Here is a 21,913-nt window from a genome sequence, read left to right on the forward strand (position 1 = left end):
ATACAGACTCGTCAAATGAAAAAACCCAAAAAGCACAATCCGCTGTTAACTCAGACAGACCACATTTAGAAGACAACACAACCAGAATCAATCACCCTACCGTACATCAGGAACATTTCAAAGATGACCACAAGACTACACAGATCCCCTAGGTATTAAAGTTCATCCACTTCAACACCTTCCACCCCAACCTCAAGTTCACCTGGGCCATCTCTAACACATCCCTCACCTTCCTGAACTCAGTCTCCATCTCAGGCAACCAGCTAGAAACTGATGTCCATTTCAAGCCTACCGACTCAGCTACCTAGAATACACCTCCTCCCACCCACCCTCCTGCAAAAATTCCATCCCAATTCCTCTGCCGCATCTGCACCCAGAGTGAGGCATTCCACTCCCTCACATCCCAGATATCCACGTTTAAGGACAGCAAATTTCCTCCCGCAGTGGTCGAGAACGTCCTTGACTGCATCTCCTGCAACACATCCCTCTCAGCCCACCCCCGCAACAACTGCCCCCAGAAGATCCCCCTGGATCTCACATACCACCCCAACCTCCGGATACAACATATCATCCGCCGACACTTCCGCCATCTACAATCCAACCCCACCACCCAAGCTATTTTTCCATCCCCACCCTTGTGTGCCGTCTGGAGAGACCACTCTCTCCATGACTCCTTTCTCCGCTCCACACTCTCCTCCAACCCCACCATACCCAACACCTTCCACTGCACCCGCAGGAAGTGCTACACTTGGCCCCGCACCTCCTCCCAGGCCCCAAGATGACCTTCCATATCAAGCAGATGTTCACCTGCACATCTGCCAATGTGGTATATTGTATCCATTGTACCCGGTGTGGCTTCCTCTACATTAGGGAAACCAAGTGGAGGCTTGGGGACCACTTTGCAGAACACCTCTGCTCAGTTCGCAACAACCAACTGCACCTCCCAGTCACGAACCATTTCAACACCCGCTCCCATTCCTCAGACGACATGTCCATCATGGGCCTCCTGCAGTGCCACAATGATGCCACCCGAAGGTTGCAAGAACAGCAACTCATATTCCACTTGGGAACCCTGCAGCCCAATGGTATCAATGTGGACTTGACAAGCTTCAAAATCTCCCCTCCCCCCCATTGCATCCCAAAACCAGCCCAACCTGTGTGTCTGCTTCCCTAACCTGTTCTTCCTCTCACCTATCCCTTCCTCCCACCTCAAGCCACACCTCAATTTCCTACCTACCTCATCCCACCTCCTTGACCTGTCCATCTTCCCTGGACTGACCTATCCCCTCCCTACCTCCTCACCACCTATCTTTCCTCTCCATCTTCGGTCCGCCTCCCCCTCTCTCCCTATTTATTCCAGAACCCTCTCCCCAACCCCCTCTCTGATGAAGGGTCTAGGCCCAAAACGTCAGCTTTTGTGCTCCTGAGATGCTGCTTGGCCTGCTGTATTCATCCAGCTCCACACTGTTACCCTAGATATTAATGTAGCCCACAAACCAACATGCACCCTATGACAACTACTGACGAACACGAAGGATCCCATATCCAAAAACTGAGTACCGTACAGGATACCATGCAAGGACACAACATATCGAAAAGACAGGTGGGCAGAGGGGGTGGGGTTGCCTTGTTAGTTAAGAATGAAATTAAATCTACGGGCACTGAATGACATAGGGTCAGAGGATGTGGAGTGTGTGGGTGGAGTTGAGGAACCACAAAAGGCAAAAAAAACTATAATAGGAGTTATGTACAGACCTCCTGATAGTGATCAGGACCAGGGACACAAGATGCACCGAGAAATAGATAGGGCACATCAGAAAGGCAAGGTCACAATGATCATGGGGGACTTCAAAATGCAGGTGGATTGGGTGAATAATGTTGCCGGTGGATCCAAAAAGAAAGGGAATTCATGGAATGTTTGCAGGATGGCTTTTTGGAACAGCTTGTGATAGAGCCCACAAGGGAGCAGGCTATTCTGGACTTAGTGCTATGTAATGAGCCAGACTTTATAAAAGACCTTAAAGGGAACACTTAAGAGGCAGCGATCATAATATGGTAGAGTTCAGTCTGCAGTTTGAAAGACAGAAGGCAAAAATCGGAAGTAATGGTGTTACAGTTAAATAAAAGGTAATTACAGGGGCATGAGAAAGGAATTGACAAAAATCGACTGGAAGCAGAGCCTAGCAGGGAAGAAAGTAGAGCAACAATGGCAGGAGTTTCTGGGTGTAATCGAGGGCACAGTACAGAGGTTCATCCCAAAGAAAAGAAAGATAATCTGGGGTGGGATTAGACAGCCATGGCTGACAAAGGAAGTCAGGAAATATATCAAAGAAAAAGAGACAGCCTACAAAGTGGCCAAGAGCACAAGGAAATCAGAAGATTGGGAAGGCTACAAAAACTGACAGAGGATAGCAGAGAGAAATAAGGAAGGAGAGGATCAAATATGAAGGTAGGCTAGCTAGTAATATTAGAAATGATAGTTAAAGCTTCTTTCAATGCATATGAAACAATCAAGAGGTAAAAGTAGATATTGGGCTGCTCCAAATTGATGCTGGAAGGCTAGTGATGGGAGATAAGAAACAGCTGAAGAACTTAAGTACTTTGTGTCAGTCTTCACAGTGGAAGACATGAGTCAACAATTAGGGAGAGTCAGGGGGCAGAGTTGAGTATGGTAGGCTTTACAAAAGAGAAAGTGCTAGAAAAGCTAAAAGGTCTAAGAATTGATAAATCTCCTGGCCCCGAAGGGCTGCATCCTAGAGTTCTGACGAAAGTGGCTGAGGAAAGAGGCTTTGGTTGTGATCTTTCAGAAGTCACTGGAGTCAGGGAAAGTCCCAGATGATTAGAAAATCGCTGTTGTAACCCCCTTGTTTAAGAAAGGATCAAGGCAAAAGATGGAAAATTACAGGCCGATTAGCCTAACCTTGATAGTTGGTAAAATTCTTGAATCGATTGTCAATGATGAGATTTCTAAATTCCTGGAAGTGCAGGGTCAGATTAGAACAAGTCAGCATGGATTCAGTAAGGGGAGGTCATGCCTGACAAACCTGTTAGAATTCTTTGAAGAGGTAACAGGTATGTTAGACCAGGGAAACCCAGTAGATGTTATCTATCTAGACTTCCAAAAGGCCTTTGATACAGTGCCTCACGGGAGGCTGCTGAGCAAGGTGAGGGCCCATGGTGTTTGAGGTGAGCTACCGGCTTGGATTGAGGATTGGCTGTCTGACTGAAGGCAGAGAGAGTTGGGATTAAAATGCTCTTTTTCGGAATGGCAACCGGTGACGAGTGGTGTCCCGCAGGGTTCAGTGTTGGGGCCGCAGCTGTTCACCTTATACATTAATGATCTGGATGAAGGGACTGGGGGCATTCTGGTGAAGTTTGCCGATGATACAAAAGATAGGTGGATAGGCAAGTAGAACTGAGGAGGTGGGGAAGCTGCAGAAAGATTTAGAGTTTAGGAGAGTGGTCCAGGAAATGGCTGACGAAATTCAATGAGTAAATGTGAGGTTTTGCACTTTGGAAAAAAGAATACAGGCACGGACTATTTTCTAAACGGTGAGAAAATTTGTAAAGCAGAAGTACAAAGGGATCGGGGAGTGTTGGTCCAGGATTCTCTAAAGGTTAACTTGCAGGTAGAGTCTGTGATTAAGAAAGCAAATGTCATGTTGTCGTTCATCTCAAGAGGGTTTGGAATATAAAAACAGTGATGTGCTTTTGAGGCTTTATAAAGCTCTAGTTAGGCCCCATTTAGAATACTGTCCAATTTTGGGCTCCACACCTCAGGAAGAACATACTAGCCCTGGAGCATGTCCAGCAGAGATTCACACAGACAATCCCTGGAATGGTGGGTTTAATGTATGATGAACAGCTAAGGATTCTGGGATTGTATTCATTGGAGTTTAGAAGGTTGAGGGAAGATCTAATAGAAACTTACAAGATAATGTATGGCTTAGAAAGGGTGGACGCTAGGAAGTTGTTTCCGTTAGGTGGGGAGACTAGGACCCGTGGGCACAGCCTTCAAATTAGAGGGGGTAAATTTAAAACTGAAATGAGACGACATGGCTTCAGCCAGAGTGTGGTGGGCTTGTGGAATTCATTGCTGCACAGTGCAGTGGAGGCTGGGGCGTTGGATGCCTTCAAGGCAAGAGAGATCGAATAATTCTTGATCTCACAAGGAATCAAGGGCTACGGGTAGAGAGCAGGGAAGTAGAGTTGAAATGCCCAGCCATGATTTAAATGGCAGAGTGGACTTGATGGGCTGAATGGCCTTACTTCCACTCCTAGGTCTTATGGCCTTATGGTCTAAGGACTAGAGAAATACTATAAAGGCCAACCTGAAAGAAAGTTAGCTGTATGGATACATGAACACCAACTAGCCACCAAGAGACATGAGCAATTCTTACTTGTCTCACTATACAGTGAATGAGGGACATGAATTTGACGGAGACAGTACATCCAAAATCAGACAAGCCAGCGAATTCCTGGAGGCCTGGTATTCCAAGTGGATCTCCACCAACACTTGGAATTTGATCCTGTGTACAAATCAACGAGAAACAAAACCGGAAATAATACCAATCATCCCAGGTGACCGAGGCATACAATTAATTAGGGCAGAACACCAATGCTTCACCGTAGGCATGCTGATAAATGTTAGCTAGCACAGTGATGAAACATTTGCAAACAAACCCATCAGCTCAGCAAGAATGTCTACAACCTCACGCACAACCCAAGCTACAAGTCTTCTCGAAAACTTTAATCCTCAGTTCTCAAATCTGTTGGCTGTGTTGTCATCTGGCATGCTCACTTCTACTTGACAGCTGCAGACAGCCAACATTCACACACTCATTGCTTTATTTTTGGTCTGAAGCTTTTACTAAAGCCTTCACTCATCTTCCTCAGGGTCCTGAGCATCTACACCTTCCCATGTGATAGGCCCCCACACTGCACAGCCTGCTTCTACCTCCTTCCCAAAATCCATTACTAGAGCTGTTTAAACAACAGTTTTTATTTATTCATTCGCGGGATGAGGGCATTGCTGCTAGGCCGCATTTGCTGCCCATCTTTAACTGCCCAGATGGCAGATTTCCTTCATAAAGGATAGTAGTGAACTAGATGGGTTTTTCCAACGATCGACAATGTATTCATGGTCATCATTAGATTCTTAATTCCAGATATTTTATAGAATTCAAATTCCACCATCTGCCATCATGGGATTCAAACTTGGGTCATCAGAACATTATCTGGGTCTCTGGATTAAAAGTCCAGCAATAAAGCCACTAACTAGGCCATTCCCTCCCCAGTAATACTTGATAATTGCTTGGAACTGTTCAAAATTTACTCTACTACAAATTTCCATAAGTAAATCCACCTTGCATAGAATGTGGATTCCCTTTAAGCAGCAGTACAGTTTAAGATTGAGGTTTTTTTTAAAAAGTGCTTACACTTGTCCAGGATTCATCATCCATAGTCAACAGCAAAAAAACTCAAAAGTATCTGGCTTAAAGAAAAAGCATATAATTACACAAAGGCAGATAGGTCAAATAATTGAACAGCATAAAATACAGCACAGACTGATTACAAGACAGGGTCAGAAAAATTAGATTATGACAGAAAACCAAATAGAAATATAAAAGCAGATTGTTTTAATCCTTGATAATATCAGATAATGGGAACTGCAGATGCTGGAGAATTCCAAGATAATAAAATGTGAGGCTGGATGAACACAGCAGGCCAAGCAGCATCTCAGGAGCACAAAAGCTGACGTTTCGGGCCTAGACCCTTCATCCTCTCTGATGAGGAGTCTAGGCCCGAAACGTCAGCTTGTGCTCCCGAGATGCTGCTTGGCCTGCTGTGTTCATCCAGCCTCACATTTTATTATCTTGTTTTAATCCTTTATCTTTTTGGTTATAATTAACTTCATCCTAGTGTCTTAAATTGTGGCTGGTGAGATAGCTGAGAAGGCTTCTTCTTTCCAAAATTCCACAGAAAGCAAAACGCAACTCATTTGTTCAAACAAAGGGAAACCAGGAAACAACATGGCAGTTAGCTCAATATCTGCCTTAGACAAAATATTAGCTATTTGCAGTGATTGCAATGAGGTCAGCTAGCTGGACCTCAACAAGTTCCCTGAAATGGGACTGCTAAGCTGTTCCAATCAGGGAGGCCTGGCCGACAGACAAACAGTCGACTTAGTGTCCAGTCAGAGCTGACTTTGAGGAAGCTGGATCAGTGTCAAGGACTCTCCACATCAATAATGGGTGACCTGGTTATGGGATACCAACATGGTTTTATGCAAGGGAACTAAATGTCTGGCCATTTTACCAGAATTCTTTTAAATAGTAATGTGTTGTGTGTAGGACGGTGGATCTACTGTGATTAGATTTTCAGAAATTACCACAACGATTGTGTGAAAATAGTCTCTTGGTGTAAGGGTTAATTTATTGGCATGGATAAAAGATGGCTTCTTGTTAGCTAGTCAGGGTAAGCAAAAAGGGAGTCTGGCTGTTGGTCTGTTTGCTGAGCTTGGCAAATGAATTTCAAATGTTTCATCTCCAGTCAAGAAGACATCAGTGCGTAGGTGGGGGATTCCTCTGGTGCTCACATTTATATAGGTTGCCTAAGAGTAGTTAATGTTCTCGATTTTGATTGGTAGCTATTTTACTAACATAAATCAAGTTTGTGTTATGGTTTGTCAAGTCACCATTTGATTGGCTGTTTGGAGGTTGTTTGAATCATTTCTGCACGCCTTGGGTTTGTGGTGTTTGGTCTCTTCCATGGTTCCCCCGAGTTCGTTGTTCCCTTGTCCGTAATGGTTGGTAGGCTGGATCAATTTCGATGTGCTTGTTTATTGCTTCTTCGGATGAGTACCATGCCTCAATAAATTCCCATTCTTGTTTGGTATTTCCTTGTGCAACCACCTTCATGTTGTTCCAGTCGAACTGGTGTCCCTCTTGGTCCTCATGACTATCAAAACCCAAAGGGAAACTGGATTTGATTAAAAGAAGCAACGTGATCTACCAAATTCAATGCAACTGCATCAAGCACTACGTTGGTCAAACCAGAAGAAAGCTGTCTACGAGAATCCATGAACACCGCTTGCGACCCAATGTCACTGGTATCCGTCCATGAGGACCAAGAGGGACACCAGTTCGACTGGAACAATGAAGGTACTGGCACAAGGAAATACCAAACAAGAACGGGAATTTATCATCAAGGCATGGTACTCATCTGAAGCAGCAATAAACAAGCACAGAAATTGATCCAGCCTACCAACCGTTACGGACAAGGAATAACAAACGCTGCGGAACTGCGGAAGAGACCAAATGCCACGAACCCAAGGCATGCAGAAACGATTCAAACAACCTCCAAACAGCCAATCAAATGGTGACTTGACAAACCATAACACAAACTTGATTTGGGTTACTAAAATCGAAAGCATTAACTACTCTTAGGCAACCTATATAAATGCGAGCACCAGAGGAATCACCCACCTACGCACTGATGTCGTCTTCTCGACTGGAGACGAAACGTTTGCAATTCATTTGCCAAGCTCGGCAAACAAACCAACAGCCAACCAATTTACCAGAGCTATCAATATTTCGCAACATCTCTACAAAAGGAGTCTCTCATGGGCAAAACACCACTAACAAGCCACAGGGATCAACTTTTTGCAGCTAAAAATGACTTCAGTGAAGGGATTGAACGTACAGTTGTTAAACTTGTTCATATAAAAAAGATAGGGAAGTTATGAGAAGGACATGGAGGAGGCTACAAGGGGTAGATAGATAGGTCACCTTAAAGGAACAAAAATTTTCAGAAGCAGTTCAGAGGTTTAGAAACTAATACTTGTAGATGTCAGCCAGCTGGACCTCAGAATATGAATTCTCTGATTGGCACTAATGATCTGGTCCAACTGGGAGCTCTGGCTGACAAAAAACGGTCATCAGGGATACAGACATTCTGGTGCCTGACGCTCTATGGAGGCAGTACGATAGTCAAGGACTGTTCATGTGTAACTATAGGGTCACTTGGTGACGGGCAGCAGCCTCAGTAGAAGTACTTCAATATCTGGAATGGATGAGTTGTATTGCGTGAAAAGGTTGAAGAGGTTAGGCTTGTAACTGGAGTCTACAAGAACAAGCAGTGACTTGATCAAAGGGGTTTGATAGGTTGGATGCTTGTGGAAGAATCCAGAACAGGTTTACCATTTACAAATAATACTTACCTACTTAAGATAGACAAGGCAAAAATTTTATTTCACAAAGGTCATAAGTCTTGGAATTCACTTGCTCATAAAGGTGGAGTAAATCTAAGTGGAAGGGACCCTTCTACCCTCACCAAGTTTTGAGATGTGGCATAGCCCATGCCTGTTGCTAGTAGAATCTTCCTGCACAATTATATGATCCTACTGACCTCCTAGCTCACAATTCATTGGCAGGATGAGGGACTGGGGAGTTTTGGGGGCGGGGGGCAATAATTTGTCTAGGAGAAGGTATACAATCAGCAACAGTAAAAACTTGGAAAGGGTTTTGAAACTATGCTAGAAACATCCTATGCTCCATTTTTGAATACTACGGACAAAGTGAATTTATTTGGTGGGAATGGGCAGGAGATTGAAATCGCAAGAAATGACCTAAAGTATTAATAATGACTAATGAAAACAGGAAACACATCCATCATCACTTAACATTTCCAACCCTTGTAGTGAGTGGTTATTAAGTGGCTCCTCACTAGTTTGTAAATTCACAGGTGACCGTCCTGTGGATGAACTGGAGTATACTTTGCTTTTTGAGGTTTCCTTTGCACAATCAATAGAGTCAGTAAAGAAAAGTCACGAATATTATCTAGTGTTATTTTTGAGAGGCCATTTGAAGCTATGTCAAAAACGTTTGATGAACCTCATTTTAAACTAATATCACATCAGCATTTTTCTACAATTCAATTCCAACTCACCAAGCTATACATTCAACTACTAATCAGTAGGTAGGAAGATTCAGGGTAGATTTTGTTCAACAGGTATAGTCATGCAATGACCAACTCAGACCTTTAAAATGCCAATTTTATACATTCTAGTTACCATTCTCTTACTGAAATCAAGAAATTTCATGGAATTCCCCTCCATTAGACCCAATTAAATGAAAACCCTGAAATTGCTGGAGAAACTCAGCAAGTATGGCAGCATCTGTGGACAGAAAGCACAGTTAATGTACAGTGACCCTTCTCCAGGCCTGCAGAGTTTCTCCAGCAATTTCTGTTTTGTTTCAAATCTTCAGCACCCACAGTTGTGTTTTAGTTTTTTCCCATAAAATATCAAATTTGTTCTTGGGCTCTGAAAATACATAGGATGAGAAAGAAACACACTTCATTGCCGACAATCTATTCATTTGTCAACTTAAGAGGTGGCAGTAATATAATGTACTTACAAACAAAATGCCTCTGAAGAATTACAAATGGATTGTGCACAAAAGTGGTGTTTAATGCACATATTATCAACAGTGTTTCAAACTTGGTTGCCAAGTTAATGACATTTCAGCTCAGCTGATTTTCAAAAATGTTAACTTAAGTGCTATTTGAGTCTCTTCCCCAGTTGGTAAAAGATTGATAGTGATATTGAAGGCTAAATATTCCTACGTCTACCAAATTTACCACTGACAAAATGGGGCTCTATGGTGCAGTGGTGAAGTCCCTAATCCTAGGCCAGAGGCCAGGGTTCAAGTCTCACCTCATACTTGTTACAACATACCTATGGAGAACTCATTGATTGAGACACTTACAAATGACAAAATACTGTTCACTGCTTTGGATTTCGGTCACAAATGTCCTGAACAAATTCAATTGACTGACCATACCAAAGAATGGATTTCTTCCAGTGAAGTTGTATTAATTATCAAATTGCAGTCACAGCATTATTTTGCTGCCAATTACAAAGGGATATTACAGGGTGACTTACAAAGCAAGATTCTTTCCTGGGTAGCTTTAAAACCTTCAGTATTCAAAGCTGTAACATTTCTCAATTGAAATTGTAATGACTATTGCTCTGTGCAAAGTGGATTTTGGTAGGCAAGAACAAAATAAATTGCACCATGTTGACTCCAAAACAATATACATATTGTGTGAAAGTACAATGAGGTACTTTGCCAAAGTGCAGATTCAACACAAAATAGAGATCACAATTGGCTGTTCTAGGGAGTTGATTTTAAAATGTAAGTGGTAAAATATTGACAATCCAATTAGTCTCCTCTGGCTAAACTCCTCTTTTATCTCAGTTACAATATGACAAATTAATAGATAGATATGGCCCACATCTGAGGCAAGGCTGCAGTAGCTGAACAACCACATCTTCAGACTATAATTAAGCATAAATGTCTCCTTTTAGGTTTATCACCAGTAAATTCTATTGAAATATTAAAATTGCTGTTAGTCAAAGAAATTGACTACAAAATGCTTACTGAATTGTTTTACAGTTCTGAAGCATTGCAGAGATAATGAAAAAAACTACAAGTTTGGTCCAAAGCGACAACATTGAAATATGATCAATGCTATTTAGAAAATGTCTGTCATTTTGCTTTTTAAAAAATGATGTAATGCACACTTATGACGATCCTTCAGACAGTGCCAGGCCTTCTTCACCGATGCCTGGGTAATCAGTCTTCATGCCACGTTACAGGCATTTGTCCCATCCATAGTCAGTGGTTGGATTGAAGATAGAGTGTTCAAAGTAAAACAGAAATTCAATATATTTTTACAATCACTGACAGCTCTCCAAACTTTTAAAACACTGCCATTTATAACCAATAACCTAAAAAAAACATTACTACAGATCAGCTGTTTGACCAAAGATATGGAACCAAAAAAATGGGTTTGAAACTACAACTCTTTTCTAGTGTATGCATATTTTTGCTGAACAGTCACCTTTCTAAGACACTGAACAAGAAACACTTAAGCAAACAACTGCAGGTGTCCACATATCTATTCTGAGCAAGAAAAAATACATCCCTGAAAAAGAGAGACAATTATGCTGGGTGCTGAGAGCTAGCTTTGCAGTTGATCACTTAATTTATTTATTTGAAGCAATTTTAAATATCCATGTGCAAATTGTAATTTTTCCAGAGATATGTTCCTCTTGCCAGTTGTTGCACCGGATATTGAAAACGTGTTTAGATTGTGGAGAATGGTGAAGAGCAGGCGAGGTTGATTGGAGAACAAAAATTGAAACCCACAAAGACAGAAACTCCTTGTATTCAAAATGCCTTAATCTCACAATTTAATTATATATTAATACGCATTAAAATCTTCCTGAAAAAATGCTTCAAATACATGGTAGAATAAGTTAAACATCAAGCATAAATGTTGTGACTTAGAAATTTGAGGCTATATTTAACTTCTATAAGTACAGTTTGACCATTAAACTGCTGCTTACTGCTAGTACATGTTGAGAACGTTGGACTAGAAATGCAGTGTGCAAATCTGGGTGTCTTCTATTCCTCTATCCAAAATATGTAATGTCTTGTGTATGTAATATCTGTAGATAGAAAAGGTAGAAGATACTTTCGAAATAAAAACCAAAAAGGATTGGGATGCTGTAAATCAGAAATCAACAACACAAGTTGTTTCTGGGAAAGCTCAGCAGGTCTGGCAGCATCTATGAAAAGAAATCAGTTAAAGTTTTGGGGCTCAGTAACCCTTCCTCAGAATACCAAGATATTTTCAAGCCTTTTCAAAATAAAACTCAGTAATGTGAAGGGGGTTACCATACTGGAACTGGATTGAATGTGACTATTAATGCCACTTTATGAACCTTGAAATGGAGACTTTGAATTTTTACTGTCCAAGAATAATTAGAATGGGAGTTCAGCTTTGCAGTTTATTGATTGGAGCAAAGTAGGTTTGTGATTGAAATTCTCCCACAGAATTGTGGACCTTTTGTTTGGAAAAGCTCAAGAACAGAATCAAACTGGATAAAACACATCAGCCAAATTTTCCGGTTATTTTATGAAAAAACAATGCTCATCTGGCTACTAAGGGGTCAGTCCGTAAGCGCTGTCAGTGAAGACGTTTTTTGCTTTTACAGTTGGACACTTTGGGTAATTTGTTCCAACAAAATCCAAAAGTATGCTAGTACCATAAAGGAAAAATGACTACTGGTAACAATGAGTGGACCAGCCATGCAACAACAAAATAACCAACTCTCCATGGCTACAATTTCTTTTGTTTGTGCTATAGTTCATTTATTAATATTTTCTACGATTCAGCACTGAATGATCAAATATGTGCCAAATGAAACTGATATGGGTAAACAGCTCACTTGTGTAAGTGCCTTGGATCAGCATCAATATTGTTTAATGTCAAGAATTCCTAACAAACCTTGGCTTTGAAGTGGTGCAAAAGGATTTATGAAAAGGTTTGTGATGAAATGTATATTGTCTCTTTTAAAACCTACACAAATGGGTCTAGCAATGTGTGACCATTACTACCTTCAGTTCTAAATTTACTTATGGATTTAGCAGTTTTGCAATTACTGTTCTGGTCATTGAAAATTCTGCTTGTATTGTCAGAATATGGGGTTATTTGCTGTGATTACATTACTGACAATAACCATAAGAGGATTGCTTGCTCCAAAGTATTGCCTTGGTCTGAAACTCTACCCTCAAAACAATTTCTGCTCTGCTACCCTTTACCGTGAATTCTGTAATTTGTACAAGTAGACCTGGCACTGCATCATCATTTGTATTTTAGAACTGCTTCAGATGGTGCAGAAAAAGAAAAGCTTCTCACTTTTGTCATGTACTGTCAACAAAGTTTAAGTTCTGGCACAATAGAACCAGTTGAAAGGCAAAACACTTCACACTAATCCAAAAAACAAACCTACCTCAAAATGTCAATACTCAATACCCACAGCAGTTATTTTTAGGGTCACCCAGAATAAGATTGAGATTAGTTTCCAAATTAGGGTCACATTTCAGTAAGGAATTATATTGATACAGCCAAAAAAATTCACCTAAGAACAGTTACAACCAACAACAGTTTTGTGCTGTAACAACAAAAGCATTATGAAGATTAATCCAAAAGTGAAGGACAGTGTATTTTGTAATCTTCTTTAAATTGGTTCACCCAATTCAATTCCAGTAACTGTCACACTGCTGCGTTTTATTCTGAACAAGCTCCATAATATAATCTTCTGTCTTTTCTACCTACAGATATTACATATACACAAGACATTACACAGAAGTGTAATAATACCAAACTGAGGATATTGATGTTTACCCATATCAGTTTCATTTGGCACATATTTGATCATTCAGTGCTGATGGTAGAAAATATTAATAACTGAACAATAGCACAAACAAACGAAACTGCAGTCATGGAGAGTTGGTTATTTTGTCATTGTTGCATGGCCGATCCACTCATTGTTAACAGTAGACATTTTTCCTCCATGGTACTGGTATATTTTTGAAATTTTGTTGTAACAAGTTACCCATAACAAGGAAAGAGAGAGCAGTTTTAAGAAACATTTCTAAAGGTAGATTAGGAGGCGAAGAATAGGAGGAAGATTTCACTATTCATGGACTCAAGTCCTCTTGTAATAAAGGCTAACATTCCATTAGCCTTCCTAGTAGGATGCTACACCTACATGTTAATCTTCAGGGATATCTATTGAAAAGAATACCTAGGTCCCGTTGTATATCTATGCTTACCAAACTTTTGCTGCTTAAGTGTTTTGCGTATCTGCTTTCCTACCAAAAAGAGTGGATAATTCACATTTTTAGATATTACGTTCAATCTGCAGTGCTCCAATCCATTCATTAAGCCTGCTAAAGTCATCTTGAAGCTACTTTACATTTTCCTCAACATATTCCTACTTAGAGATAGTAGAAATCATTTTCTGAAGGAGGGTCTAAGCCCGAAACATCAGCCTTCCTGCTCCTCTGATGTTGCTTGGCCTGCTGTGTCCAGCTCTACACATTTCTACTTAGCTTCGTATCATCCACAAATTTGGAAATATTATGTTTGGCCCTCACCTCCAAATTATTGATATATCTTGTGAACAACTGGGGCTCCAAGTACTGCGGTATCTCACTAGTCACAGCATCTTAAAAGGGGTGCAAAACTAAAACGATCCAAGCAAACATAAGGAAGAGAGAGAAATAATTAACCAACCTGATTCCCAGATTCATTGTTTCAGCAGTTCCAATCATAGCGATAGCTAGAAGCATGTTGTTACAGAGCTTTGCTGCCTGTGAACGTAAGTCACAATTGATGAAAGTGGTAAACAAGTTTGAAATGATGCATGTACTCAAATACCAGCAGAACAAATTACACATGTACTGCACAACAATGATTCAAAATATTGTCAGCAGTTTAAAAGTGAGCTGACCTGGAAGAACCAATTACTTCAGAAACACTAGCTTCATTTTCAGATATAATCTTGCACTTTGAGATGAAATACCACTTTGGTGGCTGAGCAAAATGGTCAACAGAAAATCAAACCATTTCATACCCTAACAGATTACGCTCTGCATAGATTTTTAATGAAAAAATATTCAGGTGGGGTGTAAAGTAGATTGTTGATTCACCATTATTCATCTTGTGCTGCCACTAAAGTCAAAAACTTACATACCCCAATCCAACCAAGTCTTATTAACTGAGCAGCACATGCTGTAAATCTTTAAGACTTCATGAATTTCGCCATCCCATTTACATTGTAAGATTATGGGTGCACTTTCCATTTATTTGTACCCAGAGGAAAAAGACTACTTGGTGAGATTCTGACAGTAGGGAGAACTTAACTGTTAAACATGGCTCCATATTCAAGTTATAATTTTTTTGTTACCTGTCCAGTTCCAACCTCTCCACAGTAAACCACATTGTTTCCCATGCAGCTCAGCAATTCTTTGGCTGCATTAAATTCTCCTTCCAATCCCCCGACCATGAAAGTGAGGTTGCCAGCCCGTGCAGCCCCGACACCTGAAATAATCACATTACCGTTGGTATTAAAAGATTTGTTATTTTCATCTTCCTATTCCGTGTAAAAACAAGCACAATAATTACACAAGCATAGTCAAAGCTCGCAAACAGAATACTATTAATCATAGGGCAGGACTTTATTCTGGACCAAAGATTGATAAATAGCTTCATAGTGTCATTTATTAGACCTGAACTAATGCTGACAACACTCCTCAGCTGGTTAATCTTTTGACAGCTGCAGTTTTTCAGTTGTATAAACACTTATGTTAGATGAAGGAATCATACATTAATACAGCCAAAATGTAATTTGGGAAATGGTTGATAAATCTTCAGTAACCAATCCTTACAAAAATATTCTATACATCAATTCCTTCACCTGATCAAATAAGAAAGATATTTTTGTTAAAAATTAAGTCTGTTCATCTAGATGATCTAACAGTCGTCAAATTAATTCAAGTTGCAGGTAATGTAATATAAAAACTACCTTTTACATCTCTTCACGAAATATCAGTCCTTCTAATGAAAAGAATCTGCAGCTCATTTCAAGCATGAATAGTTTAGACCTGTTTCAAACCTCAAATCATTACTACAGTTCTTTAAAAACATAAACCAACCTTCCAGTTGTTGAATGGGTTCAGTTCAATTCCCATTTTAAAACAACCGTTTCTGATTAGTGTGAAACAGTCTGAATTTTGGCTGTTTCTTTTTTGTTTTTAGTCTTTGTTGTGGTTAGAGAAGAGAAACACAAGTTAGCTCAATGTTTTCATACACACCTCTTACTTTAAGTGCTAGGTTTGACCTAGTCACCATAATTCTTGAAATTAAATTAGTACCAATCCAAAATGATTACTTCAAATTCCAAATCAGGGTTATGACAATGGAAGCATATTTTGAAAAGTAAATATTAGTTATTTTTGCAATGGATACATCAGGTGCAAGGTAACATGATGGAGAAGTGGCACTTAGTATGCGATGTCTGCACTGCTATCTTCAATAAGTAATCAAACACAATCATTTTCTACAGATGCAGCTTCACTAGGGGCTGCTGTCACTGGAGCCATTTACGACTTATGGTGTCTCCATTGTTTACCAATGACATTTTCTGAAAGGGAGACAGCTGGGATAGAAGGCTGGTAGCAAAAAGAACAATATAATCCTATGACGGTAATCAACAAACTTGTGTGTTAATTAACTTCACACTTTATCATGTTCAATTAGTTTTCTTTTCTGCCAAAAGATAAGCATGCACAATTGGTTTAAGACCATGCCATGTTTTATTTGTAACCAGTTTCTGTTGTCATTCCCATTTCTGTCTTTGACAGTTCTCCAGAGGCCTCACAGGCACAGATGTATGACTGTGTATCCCTTAGTCATTCTAAATTAGTTCAAAATACATCTCTTTATTTAGTGACTGATTCAAATCTTTATGCCTATTTCTCAGGCAGGGCACATTGAATTCTGCAATGGTTATTCCACAAGCTATTGTTGCTGTGTCACTGAAAAATTTCATACCCACAGCTTTGAACATGTCCTCTTAGGAGTATCACTTTGTATTTATATTACATCACATCTGTTTATGCACTCTGCTTTTTTTGGGGGACTATATTTTGCTTGTGATAATTTTCCAAATCGAGACTCAAAAGGCTGACTGTCCCATTCTCGCTAGTGATCATCACCCACTTAAAGGTTGAAAACTGAAGAGGAAAGAAATTAATTTAATTTAGTTTGCTATGGCACAACTATAGCTCTAACCCTGCAAAGCTGCTACATAGTTAATTGTAGCAAGTTTCTTGCAATTTTCTGGTCCTTAAATTAAGTCTGACCCTATATTTGAAGATATACTTGGCATCACCACACACTTCCTTTTTAATTCATATTGAACCATGTACCATATAATTTATTTCTACCACTTTATCCTGGTCCACGTGTCCATCTGTGGTAATTACAAGAAAAAAATAGATGCAGAGTCAGTGTATCTGGTCGCCCCATTACAGGATGGATGTGGAAACATTGGAAAAGGTGCAGAGGAGATTTACCAAGAACGTTGCGTGGTCTGGAGCGCAGGCCCTATGAAGAAGGGCTGAGGGACTTGGGTCTGTTCTCATTGAAGAGAAGCAGGCTAAGAGGGGATTTAATAGAGACATACAAGATGATCAGAGGATTAGACAGGGTGGACAGTGAGAACCTTTTTCCGAGGATGATGACTTCAGCTTGTACAAGGGGGCATAGCTACACATTGAGGGGTGGTAGCTTTAAGACAGGTGTCAGAGGCAGGTTCTTTATTCAGAGAGTGGTAAGGGCATGGAATGCACTGCCTGCCAATGTAGTTAACTCAGCCACATTAGCAGCATTTAAACAGTCCTTGGATATGGTATGGATGATGATGGGATAGTGTAGGGGGAGGGGCTTAGATTAGTTCACAGGTCGGTGCAACATCGAGGACCAAAGGGCCTGTTCTGTGCTGTATTGTTCTATGTTCAGCAGACTGCATTTTCCAACTAACCAAACTATGAAAAGAATAATATTCTGATCTGACCTGGTGAAGATTCACCCTTATTCTGCTGGCAAGTAAAAGGCAGAATTTTAAATCGTTAAATGAAGGGCAGGTGCAAGTACGAGTGAGGTGTAAAGACCATAAAGCAGTGATCGTCTCTGATGCTATTGTTCATTTCCAGGTTTAACCCAGACACCTTTAGGTGGGGAACTGGAAACCTCTCATGGAGCTCAGGTCATTTAAATATTTAATGAATCAATTATTTGAGACAGAAATCCTGAATTTAAATCCAGTGCATTGGTTTTATGAGCTGCATGGAACTCACCAGGTTCAACGAGGCAAGAACAAAGTGGGATCATTGAAATGGAGAGAGTTCCGAAAACCTAGATGCTAACTTGCCTTGTGCTCAGTGTTTATTCTGTCTGTTCAATCTTTGTGATTTTTACACGTTTAGAAATCATCTGAATGAATTTGGGCTTCACTCATGTCAGTCTGAGCTTCTCTGCTGTGTGCCTTCACTGCAGTGCAGGAGCAGCTGATGTAGTTCCACCTTGAACATCTGATGAAGAACAAGACAGGCAGCACCAGCAGCAGTATTAGCTGCCTTTTGCTCAGTCATATGCCACTCAGTCAACTAAAATCAATACACACAGGTCTCCAGCACGAAGGCAGTGATCACTCACACACAAGGTCTATTAGTAGAGAATCAACTTGCTCAACATGTGAGGGCATCAATGCTTTTTAAGGCTCAGGTTTTCCTAACAGCTTGTTGCTGACATGTGCAACCCTTTGGAGAATGATCTCCTTCAGTGGGCCAAATGGGCATGAATTTCCATCAGCCATCAAGGTGACTGCCACTGAAAATCCACACTAAGCCCCCATTCTCTGCTGTTTCCTGTGGTGCAGCAGTCTGTTCTGCTGCATAGGAAGAAAGCAGAGAGCTACAAGTGTGAGAAGTGGATTGTGTGGAAAGAATAGAACGGAAAACACTTGGTGGGTGACAGATGCACGAGTGTATTGTGGCTAAAGGATAGGATGATTAATTTTTGGCCACTCAGATTTAGAAGTGAAGAGGTGTATAGTGATGAAAGAGACTTGTGTGGTGTATTGGTCTGAAGTATTCTGTGGAAGAAAATGCTGGGGAATTTAGTTTTTAAGGGTGCGACACTTGAAAACAGGATGCCAAATCATGTTTCCAGCAATCATGAGGCTATTTAATCTTTTGTGACAAAGTCCTACTACTCACTCTTTGCTCACTTTCATTCTAGCCTGCTTGGTTTGAAGTGCAAACTTCTTCCTCAACTCAAGAAACAGCACTTCAGTTCCTCAGATCTAGCATATTAACTCTAGGAAAGAGTCAGACCAAGGTGGGGAACCCTTCCTTTATCTCTTTCAATTCCTCTGAGGAAACAGCACTGAAATAAGCCATTGGGACCCCTTTGAGTAGACACTGTCCTTTGGCATAGCACAGATCAAAATCATTCTTGATTAGAAAGTTGGTCAGGGGCCTAAGAGGAGGATGCTTACACTGTGGCCACAAACAGGCCTGTGTCAATAAATTTTAATCCAGGCATTCAGCAGGAGGATCTAACTGACTAATAGCGACTAAGAAAGTGCCTTTCAGGCTGAAGAATGCCATGGCAAAATGGGTAAAGACATCTTGTCTCAAGGCAAACTTGTCAAGCGCTCAGGTAATATTAAACTAAAACCAGTGATTATGTATGGGAGGCTACCAAGGCCTACTTTAAAAAAGAGAGTTGAAATGTTAAATTTCATTACTAATTTAACCATGGACAAGTGAAAATAATGGCATCCATAACTGGATCAAAATCCTAGAACTCACCATCTTGCAGTATTGTTATGTATCCATTGCACGTTGTCTGCAGTGTTCAAAACAACAGATCACCATAACGTTTTTGAAGACAGTTAGGGGCAAGAGATAAAACGACATACTCTGCACAAAATAGTATCGAACATCCAAACACTTCACACCTGCCTGTGGTCTTCAGTCCCACTCAACCATGAGTTCAGGGGTCTGGTGGTACAAAGGTAACGTTTTTACCTCTGAACCAGAGATGTGGGTTCAACCCCCAAGCTGCTTTGAGCAACGTGTAATAATATCTTTGAACAAGTTGGTTATATAATTGAGTACACTCAACCATGTGCTCAGAGTTTACACTACAATTTTAAAATTCTTGTCTGTATTATCAAATTGCTCTGCAGCCTCTTCATTTCAATCACTCCATCATTGGTGGCCATGCCTTCAGCTTCCTCAGTCCCAAGCTGTAGAACTCCATGAATCACCTCCACTTCCTCCGAACATGTTTTTTTTTTTAAAAATACCTACCTCTTCAATCACAGTTGGGCATCTGCCCTCATATCACAAAATCCTGTTTGATAATGTTTGTGTAAAGCACTGTCTTATGGTTCCACACAAGTAGAAACTTTGACTTGGTGACAGCAACATAAGCATCACAAGAAAGTCACTTTCAGCTTTCAAGACATTATGGAGGAGTCAAAGACTTGATAACTGGGATAAGACTGGATAAACTGTTTCAAGATTTCAAAAGCCCAAGTATAGAGTTCTTTCAGGAGTTGGAAGCATGGTCACTATTTGGGCAAGATAAGCCCACTACATTACTTAAAATTAGCAATGCCTGTGTAAATGGAACTCAGTAGCAAAGGCAAATTCAGAACCAACTGTCAAGAAAGCACAAAGAAATATTTCAAAATATATCTGGCAGAATAGTGAAGGCAGCTGGCAACTTGGAAAAGGAAAATTCTACACTAAATCTATTTTTATTGTAGAATCTGGTAGGAAATCCATAAAATGGTGAATTGCAAAAAAAGGGGAGGGGTAGCCATGGGTACCCACATGGGCCCAAGCTATGCTTGCCTCTTTGTAGGTTACACGGAACAGTCCCTCTTCCGCCCCTACACAGGCCCCAAACCCCACCTCTTCCTCAGTTGCATTGATGACTGTATCAGTACTGCCTCTTGCTCCCAACAGGAGCTTGAACAGTTCATCCACATCACCAACACCTTCCACCCCAACCTCAAGTTCACCTGCGCCATCTCCAACACATGCCTCACCTTCCTGGACCACCCAGTCTTCATCTCGGGTAATCAGCTAGAAACTGAATGTCCATTTTGAGCCCACCGACTCCCACAGCTACCTAGAATACACCTCTTCCCACCCACCCTCCTACAAAAATTCCATCCCCTATTCCCAATTCCTTCGCCTCCACCGCATCTGCTCCCAGGATGAGGCATTCCATTCCTGCACATCCCAGATGTCTGCATTCTTCAAGGACCCCAACATCCATCCATCCATCCAACCCCACCCCCCACCCCAGGGATGGAGAACACCCTTGACCGGTGTCTCCCACATTTCCTACAATACATCCCTCTCATCCTGCCCCCACAATAACCGCCCTAAGAGAATCCCCCTCATCCTCACTTACCACCCCACCAACCTCTGGATACAACGCATCATCCGCCAACACTTCGCCATCTACAATCCGACCCCACCACCCAAGACGTTTTTCCATTCCCACCTTTGTCTGCCTTCCGAAGAGACCACTCTCTCCGTGACTCCCTTGTCTGCACCACACGCCCTCCAACCCCATCACACCCGGCACCTTCCCTTGCAACCACAGGAAGTGCTACACTTGTCCCCATACCTCCTCCCTCACCCCCATCCCAGGCCCCCAAGATGACTTTCTATATTAAGCAGATGTTCACCTGCACATCTGCCAGTGTGGTATATTGTATCCACTGTACCCGTTATGGCTTCCTCTACATTGGGGGAAGCAAACGGAGGCTTGGGGACCACTTTGCAGAACACCTCCGCTCAGTTCGCAATAAACAACTGCACCTCCCAGTCGTGAACCATTTTAACTCCCCCTCCCATTCCTTAGAGGACATGTCCATCATGGGCCTCCTACAGTGCTACAATGATGCCACCCGAAGGTTGCAGGAACAGCAACTCATATTCCACTTGGGAACCCTGCAGCCCAATGGTACCAATGTGGACTTCACAAGCTTCAAAATCACTGCATCCCAAAGTCAGCCCAGCTCATCCCTGCCTTCCTAACCTGTTCTTCCTCTCACCTATCCCCTCCTCCCACCTCAAGCTGCACCTCCATTTCCCACCTGATAACCTCATCCCACCTCCTTGATCTGTCTGTCCTCCCTGGAGTGACCTATCCCCTCCCCACCTATCTTTTCCTCTATCCATCTTCAGTCCACCTCCCCGCCTCTCCCTGTTTATTACAGAACCCTTTCCGATGAAGGGTCTAGGCCCAAAACGTCAGCTTTTGTGCTCCTGAGATGCTGCTTGGCCTGCTGTATTCATCCAGCTTGACACTTATCTTGCAGCAGTGTCAGCCTAGTTAAGGAATTACCAATATCATCCTAGAAGTTTTTCCATACTCTAAAAACGAATCTTCGGGTTGA

At 41.3% G+C, this 21,913-nt stretch overlaps 1 protein-coding gene across 2 annotated transcripts in view; it reads right to left on the reverse strand.

The window, feature by feature from the left end:
• The window catches only part of LOC125465087 (3-hydroxyisobutyrate dehydrogenase, mitochondrial-like), a 135,244-nt gene that overhangs the window by 33,750 nt on the left and 79,581 nt on the right, over window positions 1–21,913 (reverse strand). For both annotated transcript variants that reach the window (XM_048558208.1, XM_048558217.2), the window contains 2 exons: window positions 14,828–14,961; window positions 14,155–14,231 (listed from right to left, as the gene is read on the reverse strand). In XM_048558208.1, coding sequence (XP_048414165.1) covers window positions 14,155–14,231; window positions 14,828–14,961 — 211 coding nt within the window. The remainder of the gene's footprint in view (window positions 1–14,154; window positions 14,232–14,827; window positions 14,962–21,913) is intronic.

This window comes from Stegostoma tigrinum, chromosome 2 (genome assembly GCF_030684315.1).
Source record: "Stegostoma tigrinum isolate sSteTig4 chromosome 2, sSteTig4.hap1, whole genome shotgun sequence".
NCBI lineage: Eukaryota > Metazoa > Chordata > Chondrichthyes > Orectolobiformes > Stegostomatidae > Stegostoma > Stegostoma tigrinum.